We start from the raw sequence: 20,474 nt of genomic DNA, 5'->3' as shown, positions 1-20,474 counted from the left end.
AGACAAGAAAGAGGCAGCTTCTATTTCCAAAGAGCTTAATTCTAGCTGGGGGTAGGACACAAGCAAAACAAGAACTGTAAATTTAGATCCATACTCTCACAGCAGCAGTATTAGAGTATTGGAGTAGTATTTCAGGATAGAAGCTCAGAGTAGTTTTCTGCAGCTTGTAAAGTTTCAGGACTTGGAAACTATATAGGCCTTTGCCATGCAGAGAATAGAACAGAAGTATTTAGTACACACACACACACATATACACACACTAAAGAAAGGTAATGCACACACACATATAGTTTTATAGTTTCTTAGACAACACCTGGCAATGCTTAAGGTATACTTCTGACTTGGCACTCAGGGATCACTCCTAGCGGTGATCAGGGGACCATCAGGGTGCCAGGGATTAAAACCGGGTTGGCTGCATACAAGACAAGCAACCTACCCACTATACTATCACTCCAGCTCCCAAATCCTTATTTATTAAAGCTTAGAGATAAAATATATAAAGCCTGGTAGTTGCTATGCAGGAAAAATTAAATTGAACTGAAAAAGCTTAAAAGAAATACTGGAAGGAGTATTGTGCCTATCCTAGATGTCATGGTCATGAAAACTGAGTCCCATCTGGGGGTATATCAAAACAATAAAAAAAAAAATGAGGTGAGTGATGGAGGACTGTGTGTATTTGGGAGGGAGGGCCCAGGAAACGCAATTTCCTCCAGGCACTGGAAAGGCAATTTGCAAAGACCCAAAGTCTAAAGTCCACTTGTGATCCTATCATTGATTTGAATCTGGATGATCTCAGAAGAGACTCTGGTTCAGCAGGAGCAATAGAACAGCAGATAGGATGCTTGCCTTGCACACAGTTGACCTGGGTTGATTCCCAGTACCACATGTGGTCCCCCATGTGCCACCTGAAGTGATCTCTCAGCACAGAACGAGGAGTAAGCCCTGAAGACCACTGGGTGTGGCAAAAAAAGGAGGTAAAAATAAAAAGAAGAAGACGACACTCTGGCATTTGCAAATAGCTCAGCAGTAAAAATGAAAAAAATCAGACAAGAATGATACAACAATCATCTAAGCTCCTTATTATTTTCTCCAATTGACTTGGTATTTTGGTAACTTGCTCAGCAGAGACAGTCTTGGTCAAGAGAAAGTTACTTCTTGTATCTTATTTATCAAGCAATAACTGAATTTTGGCTAAAAAGCCAAGGACAGGAGACAGAGTGATAGTATCGAGGGTAGGGCATTTACCTTGTAACAGCCAACCTGGATTCGATTCCCCAGCATCCTATGATCCCCTGACCAATAACAAGAGTGATCCCTGTGTGCAGGGCCTGGGGTAAGCCCTGAGTACTGCTGGCTATGGCTGCAAGCCTCAAACCTACCCCTCAAAACAACAACAACAACAAAAACAACAACAACAACGGACACAGCTAAAGTAATACAACTCTAATTTCATAGCTTTATAGTATGACAAAATCTCTTCCCCTCAGTTTCTATCATTTGTCCTTTAATCAGTCCATTAATGTACTCAGCTATCATTCACTCAAAGGCCATTTTTAGGTGCTCACACAGATAGCATTACAAAGACTATTTTAAAGCTGTTCTGGGACCCTTTCCCATCAGCTGCTTCACATGTGCCAAAACACATTTAGATTTGTGACTCCATGTAATAATCGGTACCTATTTTTAAATGCTTATGTCCAGTATACACAAGCCATTCATACACCTCATCACTGATGCAGAGTGTGTCATATTTGATGCAAAGGTCAGCAATTACTTGGAGTTCCTCTTTGGTATACACCTACATGTATTAAAAGAAATAAAAGGGCAGTCAATTACTGTTCAACATGCAAGAAAATGATAGGTCAGAAGATTGCATAAAGAGTTCAAAGACCCACTCACCTTGCCAATGGGGTTGTGTGGAGTATTAAGTATAATAGCTTTGGTTTTGGAATTAAATTTACTTTCCAGTTCTTTAGGATCTATTTTCCAGTCAGAGCTAGATCGTTTTTCCCCAGCAACAGATTTCTAAGTATGAAAAACAAAGCTGTGATTTAACTCAACTAATACTTGTTTTCTATTTTACAAATAAATAATGAAGAAAAAAAAACCCACAGACATGGCAAATGTAACTGATGATCTGACTGACAAAGAAAACAAACAACTAAAATTTAGTTCTGCCCGGAGAACCATAGCAAATACGAGTTTCATGCTAAATGGAATAATAAACTCTGTCCACATATGTTATTTATTTATTATTTTTCGCTTTTGAGTTATACCCAGCAGTGCTCAGTGCTTACTCCTTGCTCTGTGCTGACAAAGTACTTCTGGCAGGTTCTGGGAACCATATTGGGTACTGGGGGTCTAACCTGGATTGGCTGTGTATAAGGCAAGTACCCTATCTGCTGCACTATCTTTCTGACCCCAAACTTTGTCCACATTAACTACTACTGAAATGCCTTTATTTATGAAAGATATCAGCTGCAACTCTGGAGAACATATCTGAAACCTTTTTTTTTCTTTTTTTTTCTTTTTGGCTCACACCCGGCAATACACAGACGTTATTCCTGGCTCTGCACTCAGAAATTACTCCTGGCGGTACTTGGGGGACCATATGGGATGCTGGGAATCAAACCTGGGTTGGCCGCATGCAAGGCAAACTCCCTATCCACTGTGCTATTGCTCCAGCCCTGCCATGTCTGAAACTTTTAAGATGAGAGAAAATCTGATAACTTTACTGTTATTTATTTTGATAAAATTTTCAGGAGAAAAAAGTAATACTGTATTATATTAAATTTTAAAATATATTATATATTAAAAAAGCAGTATTTTTTAGCATTGCCCTTCCATTGTTCATCGATATATTAAAATATATATTATATTATATCATGCAAGTAGCACTTTATTAGCAACAACAAAAACTCAAATTAAAACAAAAAATTATTTCAAAGTAATAAAGATACTCATATTTCTGAGACTTCTTGAAGCATGTGATTTACTTTGGCAAACTTACAGATCTTAGGGGAACAAAAACAGGTGTGGCTCCAGCCATTCTCACCATGGGCGCATAGCAGTCATAGAAAGGCACTATTATTATGACCTGAAATAAAAACCAAGAACACATATCAATCGCCAATTCATTTAGCCAATACTGAGCAGTCATGAACGTGTGAAGCACTGAACACCAGGCTGAGAGGCAGCCATGAGGAAATAGCAGACCTTGCTTTCACAGCGCTGTCATCCCCTTGGAGAAGTGAGTGAACTTGGCCAGAAGTTTTACTTAACTGGAGACAAGTGGGTAGGTTTTCTGTAGAGACTTATAATATTGTATGCCAAATTTTACAATTATAGATTTGCATAGGTAATACTGTGGGGACAAGGGAAGAAGCCGTAGTTTTCTTCACAGTCTTAAAAGGATGTTTCAGCCAAAAAACATTGAGAATCTTGTTTTTTCAAAATTTGTTAGAAAATAAAATATCAGATAGGATCAGAAACAAGTCTATAAGGAAAAGAAAACTGCAAAAACAGTTGGAGGTTATGAATTCATAAGAATTATTTTGGGGGTAGAGATATTTCTCAAAAGCATCCTGAAATCCTGAAGTGGATCTAAGGAGAAGAGATAAGAGGGCCACTCTTATAGTCTAGTGTACACAAGTCCCCTCCTGGGGATTTACAGCTGTATTCTGTCTTTTGCCTAGCATTGAGGCATAGTCCTTGACTCTTTGACCCTATATCCTGTCTCACAACTCCTGTCCAGGCTTCTGGGTCAGCAGGTCAGCAGGTCAGTGGGTCAATCTCACCAGTTTCATTTGTAATCTGCCAGATTAGGTCTAGCATGACTGACTTTTTACATTTTTATATTAAGAGTCTGTATACATAATTTACCGGTCACGGTCACAGTCCTCCTGTTGTTCATCGATTTGCTCGAGCGGGCCCAGTAACATCTCCATCATGAGACTTGTTGTTACTGTGTTTGGCATATCGAATATGCCATGGGGAGTTTGCCAGGCTCTGCCGTGGGGGCGAGATACTCTCGGTAGCTTGCCGGGCTCTCCGAGAGGGGTGGAGGAGTCGAACTCGGGTTGGCCATGTTGGCCACTTGTAAGGCAAACGCCCTACCGCTGTGCTATTGCTCCAGCCCCATAATTTATCAATGTATATATATATATATATGTATATATATATGTATATATGTCACTAATATATTTATATTTACCTTTGTGGGGAACCACACCTCGTGGTACTCAGCGATCACTCCTGAATCTGTGCTGGGATCACTAATGCTATGCTCAGGGAACCATATGGGGTTCTGGGAAATGAACCCAGGTTAGCCATGTACAATCAGAGTGTGTGTGTGTGTGTGTGTGTGTGTGTGTGTGTGTGTGTGTGTTGTGTGTGTGAACACAGGCAAAAACTTACTGAGCTATATTTAAAATTTGTGAACTTTACTGCTTATGCATTATACCTTAAAAACAACTTCATTTGTTTTTTCTTTTTGGGTCACACCTGGTGATACACAGGGTTTACTCCTGGCTCATGCACTCAGGAATTACTCCTGGCGGTGCTTAGGGGAGCATATGGGATGTTGGAATCAAACCCGGGTTGGCTGCATGCAAGGAAAACACCCTACCTGCTATACTATCACTCCAGCCCCTTAAAAACAACTTTATTTATTTAGTTATTTATTTTTTTGCTCTTTGGGTCACACCCGGTGATGCCCATGGGTTACTCCTGGATCATGCACTCAGGAATTGCTCCTGGCGGTGCTCTGGGGATCATATGGGATGCTGGGAATCGAATCTGTGCTGGCCATGTTGGCTGCGTGCAAGGCAAATGCACTAACCACTGTGCTATCGCTCCAGCCCAAAAACAACTTTAAAAAGAACATAAAAGATACAGAGGCAGGGCAAATGATAATGATTAACATAGTTAAAATGGTAATGTGAACATACTTACTTCATCTCCCACATCAATTAAACCTTGAATGGTGCTAAACAGAGATCCATATGCTCCTACAGTCACAAGGATTTCTTTATTTGGATCGATTTGATTTTTATAAAACCTTCCATACAGGGAAGAAAGAGCTTTCACAAGTGATGGATGACCCTAATTGAAAAAAAAAAAAAGAGAGAGAAAACACTGAATCTGATGATGGGATCAACTTTGAGGTTACTGATTCTAGAAAGCAAGAATTTTTAAAAATGTGTTTTATCCTACTTTGGTTTGGTGGCCACACCTGCAGTGCTCAGGGCTTACTTTTGGTTCTACACTCAGGGATCATTCCTGGTGGGTTCGATCATAGGTGGTTCTGGGGATCAAACTGAGATCAGCTGTGTGCAAGACAAATGCCCTATCTGCTGTTCCATCACTTTGGCTCAAAATGGGTTTTATTTTGTAATTACTCAAAGGGAAAATATTTTTAATGGAAATAAATTAAACCTTTTTTTCTATGTTAGGCAGGTTTCTGCATGAATGGTGATAAAGATGTGGCATTGACTGAATACATTCTCTTCATTGATTTTAGAATACAAAATTTTAAGATATTTGCTTTGAAAAGAAATCAACTTCAATATCAATACATTTTTGACAGAAACTACATCATATTTAATTTCTCCATTTTTGAAAGCAATTAAAGCATACAATAGAATTAGATTTTCTCCCCGGTAAAATAAGGCGCCATCTGTGTATACCCTGAACTCTCCCTCCATGGTGATGGAGGTATTATGTAGCCCATGGACTGTTGAGACCAAACACAACTTTCCCAAAGAAAAACAAATATCAGGAGGAAGTGGAATATGATTAAAATCGATCAGTAGGCAAGCAGCAGTTATGTAGGAGAACAACTTTCACGAGGGAATTGAGTATAAAATCACAAAGTCTGACACCTGCAGGGAGTTTTATGACACCATGATTCTCTCTCTTCCATCATCTTTTCTAATGTTACTTTTTTATTATTTCCTTTTATCCTGTCTTATTTGGTGTTAATGTTGATATAAATTTTTTTCTTCTGCCCATCTACTTTTTTTGGGGGGGAGGGTCGGGGGAGGTATGGTGGAGGGTGGAAAGGAATTGTCCTCCAGTGATATTCTATTATTTCAAGTGAGTATCTAAATGCTGGTTACCTGGCTTTTTGTTTGGAAAGCACCTAAGTATAAGTATATGGGATCACATTCCAGGAGAAGAAAGGGGCTGGTTGTTAAACCTTGGTTTTATGAGGGAAAAACCTTTTGTTGTTTCCAAGTTTTCCACTTCAATTCAAAATAAGGTTTTTAATTTGTGCATCAAAGATGGATTTGTCAAAATTGGGCATAGGTAGAATATAGCCCAGAGGCCAGAGTTTGCCAGACTCTGCTATGGATGGATTTAGGGAGAACTGACATCCTAAGAATATTTAATCTAGATCTGGAAATGTGGCTCAGTGGCGAAGTATGCCTTGAATGTATGAGGCTATATGCTAATCCCTGACATGAAAACAAGAACAGAAACAATCTCTTTTAAGTATTTGTCGATTTGGCTGCTATTATGCTAGTTTAGGAAATTTTACTTTTCAATGAGGAATTTTAAGTATATAGACATACAATTGATTTTTTGTTTGTTTTGGGGCCATACCTGATGGTGCTCAGGGTTTACTCTGACTCTGTGGTTAGGAATTACTTCTGGCGGGTTTGGAAAACCATATGGGATGCCCGGATCCAACCTGGGTTGGCTATGTGCAAAGCAAATGCCCTACACTATATTATTGCTCCAGCCTCCATACAACTGATTTGTATATAGTCAACATGGGCCTATAACCTTGCAATGTATTGTATTTTTAAAAAATTTATTTATATATTTATTTGGAATCCAGGGAATCTCTGCATATCCTGGGCATTAGTCGCAGTATTAGGGGTAGGATGAGGTAGAGAGGAAGAAAATAATTTATTAGAAACTCAGAGTATTAAATAAAAGGCTAATGCTGAAGTAGCACCAGTGTTAACAGAATAGTCTCGAGATTATTCTCCCTTCTTTTTGACCATAGGATTCTGTCCTGCACCAACAATATGAAAGGGCCAAGAAAGTTGTGCGGAGGAGAGGAAGGCAGGCTTATCCTAGGAGATAAGGGCAAGGGTGGGTTCCTCCCCTCACATTGGGACATTTAGTCCCAGAAAGTCACTTGCATGTAAGTGATGAAAGTACATTCCCACAATGCAATACAAAAAAACAAGTTCACACCCCTCCTCTACTTACAAAGCCACGTGTATACTGATTCTGGCAATCAATTGCTGCGATCTTTGATAATTCTTCCTTTAAATATACAGGAGGGGAAATATCTGGAAGCCCTTGGCCTAAATTCACAACAGAGGGGTCTGCAGCCAACTTGGTAAATTCAATCCTAAGATTAAAAGAGACTTATATTAAGAAATACTCTAATTAAAAACCAAGATCTTTATCCCCCATTGTCTACAAAAGACTTTGATGATTTAAAAGGGTGACAAAAATTTATCTTATATAAAATGACTTTTTTAACCTGCTATAATTATTGCTAAATGCACAAAATCTTAATGCTTCTAACAAATATAAATTTCACAATACCATTATTATAGCGACAGATATATTTTCTCAATCATTCTAGCTACTGCTAAGCTCTTAATAAAGCATCATTTTTTTAAATAAATAATGAGCCAATAAGAAAAATTTACTGATGAGATATCAATCATATTTTTCCTTTTACCCCTGTTTCCAGTAACTAGCATGGGAATTGGTGCTTTGAAAAATAAATAAATCAGTGTATGGATTCTCAAATTCCTTTCATTTCTATTTAATAGAGGAACTAAAATAAGTGGTTTTACTTATAGACCATAAGGCCAATAATTCTAGCTACAGATATAAAAAATAAAGGAAAAAGCCTCACCACATTATTATTGCTTATTCTAAGATACTTACCATACATTTTCATCAAGTCCTTCGATTCGTTTTGTATTTTTGAATTTTGAAGACATGTTCTGAAAAATATAAACATTAAAAGTGTTTTTAATTTGCTTTAGTCAAAAATTTAAAAAGTACCACAACACCCAAAAGGAGAGAGAGAACACAGGGGATTGCCCTGCCACAGAGACAGGGGGGATGGGGGGATGGGGGTGGGAGGGATATTATCTATGGTGGTGGAAAATGGGCACTGGTGGAGGGATGGGTATCTGATCATTGTATAACTGAAACCAAAGCACAAAAAATTGTAAATCTACAACTTTAAAAAAAATAAAATAAAATAAAGGAAAAAAAAAGAAAAAAAAATTTAAAAAGTAAGGAAGTCATAAGTAACTGTTCCTTTTCCCCTACTGTCTCTTTGATGAAGCAATATCATAAAGAAATCCTAGAATCTAATGAAAATTCTGATAAGGAGTCCATTTTCCCATTTACTGCCCTAGGTGTGCTTTCTCTTAAGAATCTTCAATCCAGAGATAGTTCCATAGGCTGGAAAACATGCTTTGGTTGCAGGAGGCCCAAGTTCCATCCCCTTTGCCACCTGGTCCCCAGCTCTGAGCTGCAAACAGCCCCTGAACACCACTAGGAGTGGTCCCAACTGAAACCCAAATCCATGACGTTCACAGGAGAAAGTTCAAAGGGCTGGAACCCCAGCAAGAACACCCCTCCCCATGCTACACTGTAGGGTAGAGTCCTGGGCTCTGGTGCTAAGTGCCACTTAGCCCACACAGCACAGCACTGCCATTGGTGACCAGTGAAGCCCACACAGCTGGCCAAGTAATGCCAGGTGTCATCACCCCCCAAAAGTAAAAAATATCCTACTTGAAAAAAATAAGTGAACTTAAAGACAGGAAATACAGGAAACACAACAATAATGATACAAAGTCACGAGTTACACAACCCCCCACCCCCCCCAAGCAGCTTTCCAGCACAGTGATGGCCATAACACCAGACACACAGAAACCAATCTCGTAATTATCTGGCTCTTTGCAGAAATCCAAAATCGTGGCCGTGTGACATTATATGATTCTTATAACCAGCTATAGAAAACAAAATATTTCACAATGCCTTTTCAGCAATTCTGATTGTTTGGGGGGAAATTCTAAACAATAATGGTGCATCTTTTGTTGAAATAATGAATGTAATCAATGTAGAGAAGAGTTAAGTGGAAATCATCTGCCTCACAGGCATTTGGAGGGTGGGAGGGGGGGTATACTGGGGTTCTTGGTGGTGAAAAATGAGTACTGGTGAAGGGAAAGGTGTTTGATCAATGTATGACTTAAACCTGAAAGCTTAGTGACTTTTCCCACAGTGATTCAATAAATAAATATAAAAATAAGAAAAATAAAAAAAATTAAGGTGCAGTTCATGCCGAATTCAATCAGCTAATCAGTGGCTGAATAAATAGCAGTACTCCTACAAAAAAAAAAGTTGCAAAGATGTTGACTCAGGCTCTAAAGACCTATTACACAAGATGTACTAAGAATTTCACAAGTAGCTCTCTTTGTGGTACACAGGAAGCACTCAATGAATGTTTTTTTTGAAACTACTCAATAAGGGGTTCAAAATAATAATAGGTAACATTACTGAGTACTGAGGATGGACCTGGCACTTTTCTAAGTGCTTTACATAACTAGTTCATTTAGTACTCGCAATCTCATGTAGTTGTTCTATTATGAGTCTTGATTTGCTAAGAGAGCTAGAGAGGATAAGATGTCGTATTTTATATATCGCCCCAAGTTTACAAAAGAAAGTTAGTAACATTTAAACTTAAACTGATTTAACTCAGGATATGAACTCAGATAGTTTGCCAATAGAACCACAGTTAGAACCACTTCTGTATTTTAGACTTAATTTTAAATAATAAAAAATTTACTAAAATGCTACCTCTGTAAAAGCATATCAGACATTTAAATCAGGGTTTATTATGTGAAGTTAGCTAGAAGAATGGTAGAAAAATATTAAAACATAAAAGTATTGCACAGTAATTACTTTTTTAGTTCTTTAACCTTAAAATTATGCTTATACTATTCATCAAAAGCATGGAATTAGCTTTGAGTTCATTGTTAACAGGATGTTGGGTATTAAAATAATTAAAATTTTTGCAAAGAATTTTCTAATAAAAATGAAAGTTAATCTCTTTCAATTGATGAGAAAGAAAATAATAGTGGTTATTAAATAGTACACTGTTCTCATTTTATTCCAGTTATGAAACCAAAAGAACAAAACCAAATCCTAAACAATTTTATTCTCATATTTTTAATTCCTGAAATAAAGATTAGACAAATTCTGTAGAGGTCAATTATGAATAAGCACCCACCTTATGATGGTGCTATTCTAGAGACTATAATATAAGCCTACATAAATCCCAGTATGATAGACAGAAAAAGATATTTTAACAAAGGTCCCTAGCATCTCTAAAAAATATTTACAACCCAATGATTTATTTCAGTGCATGACTACAACACAAAGTACACATTCACCATAAAAAGAAAGCAAAATCTTCAGTAAATAATTTATATAGTCCAATTTTACTTAAAATATTTACATAATTGAGGTCCATATGCATTTTCAGGTTTAATTTTCTTAAAATTTGTGTCCAGCCTCTTTTTAGTACTTTCACCCCCTTTGCTTCTTCCAAACTCTTACTTCAACTACTCTAATTTTTTTAAAAAAAATTTTTATTAATGAGACATCATGAGGTATAGTTGTAGACTTACAAATTTTTGTGCTTGGGTTTCAATTATACAATGATCAAATACCCATCCCTCCACCAGTGCCCATTTCCCACCACTACGGATCCCAGTATCCCTCCCACCCTCCATCTCCCCCATCCCCCCCACCTCCTCTGTGGCAGGGCATTCTCTTTTGTTCTCTCTCTCTTATTGGGTGTTGTGGTTTGCAAAAGAGGCAATGGGTGACAATCATGTTTGGTCTATAGTCTACTTTAAGCATGCTTCTCCCATCCTGGGAGGATCCTCCCAATACTCTTTATTTGGTGCTCCCTTCTCTATCTGAGCTCCCCTTTCTCCTAGTATGTGTGGTTGGCCTCCGAGCCATGGAGTAAAATTCCTGGTCCTAATGTCGGCTATTCTTGGGTGTTAGTCTCCTATTTTGTTACTTTATGTTCCCCAGATGAATGCAATCTTTCTATGTCTATCCCTTTCTTTCTGAGTCGTTTCACTTAACATGATACTTTCCATGTAGTACCACTTGTATGTAAATTTCGTGACTTCGTCTTTTCTAACAGCTACATAGTACTCCATTGTGTAAACTACCAAAGTTTCTTTAATCAGTCATCTGTTCCTGGGCACTCAGGTTTTTTTCAGATTCTGGCTATTGTAAAGAGTGCTGCAATGAACAAACAATTGCAGATGTCACTTCGACTATACTTTTTTGCCTCTCTGGAATATATTCCCAGGAGTGGTAACTACTCTAATATTTTAAAATTCTACATTCTCTCTACCTTCACCTTATATCTCTATGCAGTGTTTATCAATCTCCTTTCCTTATTTTTGGGAAGAAGGTAAGGGTGGTGCTCAGGGCTTACTCTAACTCTGTGCTCAGGTCACTCCTGATGATGCCCAGTGACCACATGGGGCGCTGGGGTTTGAATCTCGACTCAACCATACTGTTAACATTTATAGTCTCAATGTACAGGTAATGCACCTCACCACCACCAAATTGCCCATTGTCATTATTTTGCTTCCAGTCCACTTCTTCATTGTCTCCCTGCCCTCTCCAAACTGCTTGGTAATTTCAATTTTGTAATCCAAGGTCAAGTGTCTGTCATCTACAAAAAAGGTCTATTTCCCACTTTTCCCCCCTCTATATATTTGAGTGAGATCATCCAGTATTTGTCTGAGGGAACTTTCAGATGTTTTCTAAATAACGCCCTAACCCCAATGAAATATTAAGGAATGAATTTTTGTTAAGGTTGAGCTCTGCATGGTCACCAAATGTTGCAATAGTTAAGATTTTTTCACTAGTCAAGCACAAATGTTCTCCCCTTTTGGGGTATTATGTCCCTGCTGAGAATAAATGGCTTAGAGAAAATCCAACCCCTACTTCCCCTGCACTAATTCCTACTCCATTGCTCCCTTCTGTTCTCAGGTGAGACTTTTCCACCTGAGAGCTAATTCCATGTCATATAAGGTGCTCCTCCAACAGGTTCCTACCACATAGGGCATTTACATCTAATGTATTTTCTCATTCTCTGGACTATATCCTCCTTTAGATTGAAAACTCTCAGAGCAGAGCAGGATTATTTAACATTTATTCACTGGTATGTGTTTAGCAAGATATTCATATATGTTTATATCACTTATATGACTTTCTATATATTTGTACTCTATGTAGACATTATCTATTTTAAGGAACAATTTTGTGTGATTCGTGGGGCTGGAACCTATTTTACCCATTTTAAGGAAATGCTTTAAGGGATCTACATCTCTCTCTCTCTCTCTCTCTCTCTCTCTCTCTCTCTCTCTCTCTTGGCTTTTTGGCCACACTTGGCAATGCACAGGGGTTACTCCTGGCTCTGCACTCAGGAATCACTCCTGGCAGTGCTCAGGGGACCATATGGGATGCTGGGAATTGAACCCGGGTTGGCCGCGTGCAAGGCAAACGCCCTACCCGCTGCGCTATTGCTCCAGCCCCCTACATATCCCTTTTAAGAAATTTTCTGTGTAATTTGTGGGGCTGGCAAAGTTCAAAATAAATATGACAATACAGGAGGCTGCAGACGCTGGAAGAGCTGACTTAGTACATGCCGAAAGGAAGTGTGGGGGCAGAATTTTCTTTTCCAGAAATTTTAACTTGAACATGCAGCTCCATAGAATCACCACTAGGTGTCACTCTTGACAGAGATGAGAAAAGAGTTTGAAATGTTTTCTGCACTGGTGCTAGAAAAAGGAAAGGTTAGAAGGAAGAAAAAAAATATTGACCAATATCCTAAGATTCTAGCATATTAAACTTTTGTTTGTATAAACTTTTAGAACCATGCTTATAAAGTTCGATTTTTTAGAAAAAATAGGACAGTTGTAGAAGTTTTCTCAAATAGCACATTAATGCTGGCAACACATTACAGTAGTTAATATCTATGAATCACAGGCTTTGAATCAGGTGTACAGAAGATAGAAAGTTCAAGAAAGCTTAGAAAGACAAAGAAAATCTTTGAATACAAAGCAGATAATGGGGCCAGAACTCAAGACACTAACTGGGCATGAGATATAGATGGACTCAAGACTAGTTTTGACCAAAATATAAGCCTAATATGTTGAATATCTCTTTACTGGGGTACCTGGCTGGTAGGCTAGTCAGAATAGCTTTTTTTTCATTTTATTTTTTTTGGGTTTTGGGGCTACACCTAAAAGGCTTCAAATGTGACTTCTGGATCTGAGCTCGAGGATTGCTTCCGGCTGTACTTAGGGGGCCATGTGGTGTCAAGGATCAAACCCACGATAGCTGCATGCAAATCATGTGCTCAGCTTGTTGAGCAATCTCTCCAGCTAACATCTGTTATATTTAAGATATGTATTATGTATTTATAGTTACAATAACAGGGACCATTTGAAAAATTGTCCTAAAAAACCCAGTATCTTTAACATATTATAAATTCTCCATCATTTTTGAATTTTTATTTTTAGATTGTTGTAATATTCCAAGTTATGTACCATTTTTTGTACATCTATTCCTCTATTAATGGGCTATTTTGCATTTAATGACATTATTCCTACTTTATCATTTTTTGTTTTCAAGTTTGTTGTAGAAGGTACATGCCATATCATGACACAAGTATTATCACAAAAAGATGACAAATATCCTTAAGATATAAAATAACCTAGTTTTATATAAGCTAATCACGCATAATAACTTTTTTTTTCCTTTTTGGGTCACACCCAGCAATGCTCAGGGGTTACTCCTGGCTCATGCACTCAAGAATTACTCCTGGCGGTGCTCAGGGGACCACATGGGATGCTTGGGAATCAAACCCAGGTCGGCCTCATGCAAGGCAAATACCCTACCCGCTGTACTACCACTCCAGCCACCACACATAATAACTTTGCTGTTACAAATTACATTTAAATTTTGTATTTAAACTTAATAAATTTAAACATAGACATTTTGTTTTTGAGCGACACCTGGTGGTGCTGAAGGCTTACAACTGACTGTGCTCACGGATCACTCCTGGCAGCGCTCAGGGGACCTTTAGGGTACCAGGGATCAAATCATTCTGCTCCCCATATTTTAAATTTAAAAATATACAAAAGGTGTATCTCTATATAAGTGATATATATCCTAGTTTCTTATGGGGGGCACACCTAGTGATACTCAGAGTCACTCCTGGCTTTGCACTCAGGTTTCACTCCTGACAGTGTTGTGTTTGGGGATCATATGGGGTACGTAGGAGTCAGGTTGGCTATATCAGGCAAGTGTCTTAGTCTTACTTGCTGTAGTATGGCTCTGGCCCAGCTATATCCTAGTTTCTTAAACACTGGGTTGTCATCCTAGGGGTAATATAACTTTTAAATTTATGATTTATTATCAAGAAGTGTTTCATCTGTATGTTTATTTTATAAACTTGTCTACTCAGGGTCCCATAAAACTTTCTTAGATGAGAAGGAGCCACACGTAGAAAAAGTTGAAGAAGTCCTGAATTAGAATATATGAGGAATATATACACATATGTATCTATTTTTTATTAATTAACACATTACATATATTTGTGTCCCAAAAACCACAATGATATTGTTCTTTTTGTCATTTTTCAAAAATGAAGATCTACTTTGGAGGGCCAAAGTGTCAGTACAAGGGTAGAGATCATCCCAGATGGTCCCCTGAGCGCCATCAGGAGTAACTCCTGAGTGCAGAGCCAGGAGGAACTCCTGAGCTCTAACGAGTGCCCCTAAAACAAAACAAAAACAAAAACAAGTAGAAAAAATATTAAGAAAAAACTTTCTGGAGCACATGTTTTGCATGCAGGACCCCTGAATCTTCTCACCTTAAAATGTTCTTCATAGTTCATGTCTCTAACATATGGTGACAATAATGAATAGTTCGGGGAGGTACTACAAAGAACATGAAAATACCGAATGCAGTTAGAGACTAGCAAAATGCTCCTATGTTATTGAATCTCCATATATGCTATAAGCATATAAAAATAAACAATGAGCTCTGCACTCTAAATGTATCCATTTTATTGTATCTAGATAAAGCTGATTTTAAAACGCTTCCATGGTAGTTTCTTATAAAAATAAAGCTATAATATCCAGCAATTAAGATCTTTGGCATTTACTGAAGAGGTAAAATTCATGTCCATATAAAAACCTTCATATAGGTATTTCTAGCAGTTTTATTCCTAACTGTCAAAATTTGGAAGCAAGCAAGATACCTTCAGCAAGTGAATGGATAATAAATCATGGCATATTCAGACAAGAGAATATTAACTAGTACCAAAAACAAATGAGTTATCATATGGGAACATAGACAGAGGGTCTAGAACACATGGTGGTGGCTGAAGGAAATAACAGTGTGTACCAAATTTATAACCATCAATCAACAGAGTGGGTGAGGAGAGAGGGGGAAGGAAGATCAAACAGGATGTGACATAGCAATGGGGTGGAGGGTTATGAGCACTTTGGTGGTGAGACGCACTATTACTTTTTACATTAATAACAAAAACTTTAACACTATTGAAACTTTACTACTATACCATAGTAATAAAAAATAAATAAAAATTTAAAAAGACATGGAAGAGCCTTAAATGCACATCTCTAAAGAAATTAATCAGAAAAGGTTACAACTATGATTTCAACTATATGCATTCTGGAAAAAGCAATATTGTAAACAGAGTGGTTTCCAGGACCTGTGGAGAGGGAAATGTAAATAAGAGAATATTCCATTAATATGAACTTGTGATTACACATCTTACACATTTCTCAAAGCCCACAGAATATATAACACAAAAGTATACTCCAGCAACTCTACAGACTTTGGGTAACAATACTGTCAACTTAAGTTCATTGTAAGAACCATAACACTCTATTAGGTATGTTAGAAAACGTGGGAGGTTATGTAATGGAAGGATAGGGGAGTATATATGGGAATGCAGTTTCTGTTCAGTCTTCTGAATCCATATTTCTCTAAGCATAAAGGTAAAGGTAAAGGCTCTCCCGTTGATCGTTGATTTGCTCGAGTGGGCCCAGTAACGTCTCCATTGGAGACTTTGTTGTTACTGTGTCTGGCATATCGAATACTCTCGGTAGCTTGCCGGGCTCTCCGAGAGGGGCGGAGGAATCGAACTCGGGTCGGCCATGTTGGCCGCTTGTAAGGCGAACGCCCTACCGCTGTGCTATCGCTCCAGCCCTTCTCTAAGCATAACATTCATTAAAAATTTTAGGGCCATTAGCTGGATAGTACAGCGGGTAAGGTGCTGGCTTTCCATGCAGCCAACCTATGTTCGATTTCCAGCATGGAATATGGCCCCCTTGAGCAGTGCCAGGAGTGATCCATAAGCAGAGTCAGGAGTAAACCCTGAGCACAGCCAGGTATGACCCCAAGCCCAAAACAAAGAAAACAACAAAAGCATTTTTTGGCGGGGGAGGAGATATCTTTGGGCCACAGCTGGTTATGCTCAGGTGTCACTCCTGGCTCTTTATTCAGGAATCACTCCCAGCAGTTCTTGGGGGACTATGTGGGATGCGGGGGATAGAACCTGGGTCTGCTGCATGCAAGGCAAGCATCCTACCTGCTGTTCTCTCTCCCTAGACCCGTAGAATTCTAAGAACATACCCTGCACTTCCTCCTATAATTTCTTAATGCTTTTTTGTTTTTGTTTTTGGGCCACACATGGCAATGCTTGTGGCTTACTCTTGTCTCTGTATTCAGGGATAATTCTAGGAGGACTCAGGGAAACATACAGGTGCGAGGGATTGTGTGTGTTTTTTTTTAAAGCCATACTCTATGGTGCGTAGGGGTTACTCCTGGGACTGCATTCAGGAATCAGGGAATGCCGGGGATCAAACCCAGGTCAGCCACATGTAAGGCAAGCTTCCTACCTGCTGTACCATCTCTCTGACCCCATGAAACAAAAAAAAAAAAAAGTAAGGGCCAGAGATAATTCAGTGAGCCAGAGTGCTTGCTTTGTGTGCACGAGACCCACATTTAGTTCCCAGACAGCATATAGTCTCCTGAGCTCCTGAAGGAATGACCCCTGAAAAACAAGCTGGAAGGCAGCGCCTGAGCAATGCTGGCCCCCACAAAAAGAACAGAAAATGAGAAAAGCTGCCTGGGTATTCTGAAATTCATGTCCTCTTCCTTCATTTGCTCCTCAACCTTATTACCAAAATCATCTAAGATTTTAGATATTTTCCAAAGGCATTAACATTAATAACAAAAGGCAAATTACATGCTTTTGCCACTAGATGGCATAAGAAAACCAGAAAGTTCCCGTAATGGTAGTAAACAAATTCAGAAATGGAAAGAAATGCAAGGTAGGGTTTGTAGAACTAGTTGAACTAGTAGAACAACAAAACAACAATCAGTTATAGCTCAGAGAGACACATTTAAATGGAACTTGTTTGTTTGCTTTGGTTTTTGGCTCACACCCAGTTGTGCTTGGAAGCTCCTCCTAGCTCAGGGGTCACTTCCAGTGGTGCTCAGGAGAACTATGAAATGTAGAGATTGAAACCAGGTTCAAAAATCACACTCTAGTTCTTTAAGCAATTCTCTGGACCTAAATGGAATTTTGGTTTGGTCGCTTTGTTGTATAGTTCTTATACCCAATATGTTGTAGCTATTTGATATATGTAACACTGTAGCACTGTCCTCCTGTTGTGCTTGAGCGGGCACCAGTAACATCTCCATTGTGAGACTTGTTACTGTTTTTGGCATATATGCCATGGGGAGTTTGCCAGGCTCTGCTGTGTATTTGACATATATAAATATGTATATATATATGTTGACTAAAGAAATGAGTGAAAGGAACATATATACATGGATTCCCTGTAATAGATAATATAATAAGTAGAAAAAAATGAATGAAAATTATGCAATGACTGAAAAGGTTTAGAATTAGTCTTGGAATCATTTGCACCTTTGTAAACTGAAGTTGATGAAGAGATATGTGAACTCTGGCCTATAATTTTAATTGATTTCTCTACACCCTGTGGAAAAACTAGCTCTACCTTCATTTACAATTCAATTTTTTACTGTATATAAATTTGTGCTATTTGACTTTTCCTTTGAAGGGGATATAATTTCTGTTCTATTTAATAAAAATCTTTAACATATGTTCTTTTCTATATTTCTATGAGCCTGACTTCACCTTTTTCTAAAAATTATGCTTGATTATGTACCTTTAGAAAAAATATTATTGAAAAAAGTGTTTCTTTAAACTAGAGAGCTGATAGAATGGTATTGATAGAATAGGTATAGACTGGAATACCAGGGGATGAAGTCAGGACAAGAGAAAAAGGAGCCTGATTTATTTTCTGAGAAAAATGGATCTAAGCAAAGATCATAATTGAGGAACTAAATAAATCAAATGACTGAGCTCAATCAAATATAAGGGCGAGTTCTTTTACCTTTTCAGTTTACATACAATCAACACTCCATCACCCCCATTGCTAGTTAGAATAAGGTTGCAAAGAATCAAACTAAACTCTTGGAAACTGAAGACCAGGAGACAGGTAGTTTCTGCTAGGCACTTTTACAGGATGAAGCACAACTCTAGATAAGGCACAAGTCCAAACACAGCTCCTCATAAACCTACCAAGCACTGTGGCCTGGAGTGTCACTGTGTGTCCTTGACACAGTGTGCCTGTACTCAGAAAGTTTAACGAAAGCCAGCCACATCAGACATAAAAGTATTATCATAGCAGGCAGGTTCTCTAAAACGCATATTCCTCATTTGTAATAAGGAAAAGGAATGCCTACCCCCTGATGACTAAATAAGTTAAATCCACAGTGAAAAAGCCCACTCTTGGTATACAGCATATACTTAAATACCTGTGTCCAGTAGAAAAGGGGAAAAGGTTCTCAGATATGCAACAAGGAAAATGAGTAACTTTATATTAGAGGTGGTGCCAAAATAAACAACAGGTAAAATTGGAGTCTTTTTTTTTTTTTTTTTTTTTTGCGTCAAACCCCAGCAGGACTTACTAACGTCAGGTCCAATCTCCTTCAAAAAGTGGAATTTCTGGAGCTTCCTGGTCTAAACTTGTGAGACGATCTACCTAAGACCCCCTCCCACATGCATACCCCCACTTTCTTCTCTGGGAGGGTGACTTTCTCTGAAATATTTCTTTTCTTATCTAACACTATGATTATATAAAAGCCTATCCCATGCAACCTGTAAACACTATTTTTTACATCATGAATGAAAAGACTACTTGAATGTACTATTTCAGAAAGCAAATCAGATTATCTGAATTTATTTAGATGAATTTTCAAGCAGTACTCAGAAGGCCTGGGGTTCTTCCTAGCAAACTTTTGGATGCCAGACCATGTGATATGATATTGTTTGGAGCCCCATGGTGCTGGGGGCCACTGGACCCATCCTGGAAATGCTGGGACTAGCAGGGTCACACCTATTGTTCTGTGAGGACTATGAAGTGCCAGGGATCAAACTTTGGTCATACCCAAGTACATATGAAGTTTTGAACCTTTGTATTATCTCCCTGATCTAATTATCATGTTTTTTTTAAACAGTGGTAAAGATATGTTGGGTCTGGAGTAAATGTATGACAAGATTTTCACAGCAAAAAGAGGGTTGTGATTTCTTTAGGGAAATACAGACTGAAGTAGGGAAAGTTGTTTGGTTGATACAAAGGAAACATTTCTGCTTTTTTCTGTTGGATACTGAAAAACCAAAAGCCCCATTAAAAATGGTGATAACCTTTTTAAGGGTATTTTAGACTTACAACAAAATTGACTGGAGGATTTCCATGTATCTCCTTGCCACAGTGCCACCCCCTCGCCCCCTGCCCCTCTGTACTAATCCTCCCAGTCAAAGGGGTACATTTAGTATAGTCAATGAACCAACACTGACACACTATTATCCCCATAGTCCATAGTCCATAGTTCATACAAGGGTTCATATTTGGTATTATACATTCTACTGGATTTGACACATATGGGATACGTAGTAATCAGTAATATAGAATAGCTTCCTTGAGAAGAAAAGGCCATTTTGAGGATAAGCAGTCAGTAGACTATTAATGAGAGAAGAGAAAAACCAATGGGCTACAAATTGTAATATGAATGGCTCAACCTCAAATAATGACTAGCTTCACAAAAGGTATCACTTAATTATTAGGAGGTGGGACTTAAGATCTCTCACAAACAATTATTCGGTCTGTCTTTTCTTGTTTCCTCTTTCTTTCTCCCTATCAATCTTTTCTCTGGCTTTCTGAGACCAGAGAATAATACAAATTTTCTAAACTTTAATGATTGAGGTATTACATAGGGGGAAGTGATTTTGTTTTGGGTTTTCCTTCTTTCTTTTCTTCCTA

The 20,474-nt window shown here is 38.2% G+C and overlaps 1 protein-coding gene across 6 annotated transcripts in view; it reads right to left on the bottom strand.

The window, feature by feature from the left end:
* KYAT3 (kynurenine aminotransferase 3) overlaps nucleotides 1–20,474 on the bottom strand; it is a 54,969-nt gene that overhangs the window by 23,639 nt on the left and 10,856 nt on the right. For all 6 annotated transcript variants that reach the window (XM_056123131.1, XM_056123135.1, XM_056123132.1 and 3 more), the window contains 6 exons: nucleotides 7,921–7,979; nucleotides 7,225–7,369; nucleotides 4,954–5,103; nucleotides 3,011–3,097; nucleotides 1,900–2,025; nucleotides 1,678–1,798 (listed from right to left, as the gene is read on the bottom strand). In XM_056123131.1, coding sequence (XP_055979106.1) covers nucleotides 1,678–1,798; nucleotides 1,900–2,025; nucleotides 3,011–3,097; nucleotides 4,954–5,103; nucleotides 7,225–7,369; nucleotides 7,921–7,979 — 688 coding nt within the window. The remainder of the gene's footprint in view (nucleotides 1–1,677; nucleotides 1,799–1,899; nucleotides 2,026–3,010; nucleotides 3,098–4,953; nucleotides 5,104–7,224; nucleotides 7,370–7,920; nucleotides 7,980–20,474) is intronic.

The sequence above is a fragment of the Sorex fumeus genome, unplaced genomic scaffold, assembly GCF_029834395.1.
Source record: "Sorex fumeus unplaced genomic scaffold, SorFum_2.1 ptg000047l, whole genome shotgun sequence".
Taxonomy (NCBI): Eukaryota; Metazoa; Chordata; class Mammalia; order Eulipotyphla; family Soricidae; genus Sorex; species Sorex fumeus.
Note: the sequence above shows the minus strand (reverse complement) of the source record. Positions and strands in the feature narration are given on the sequence as shown.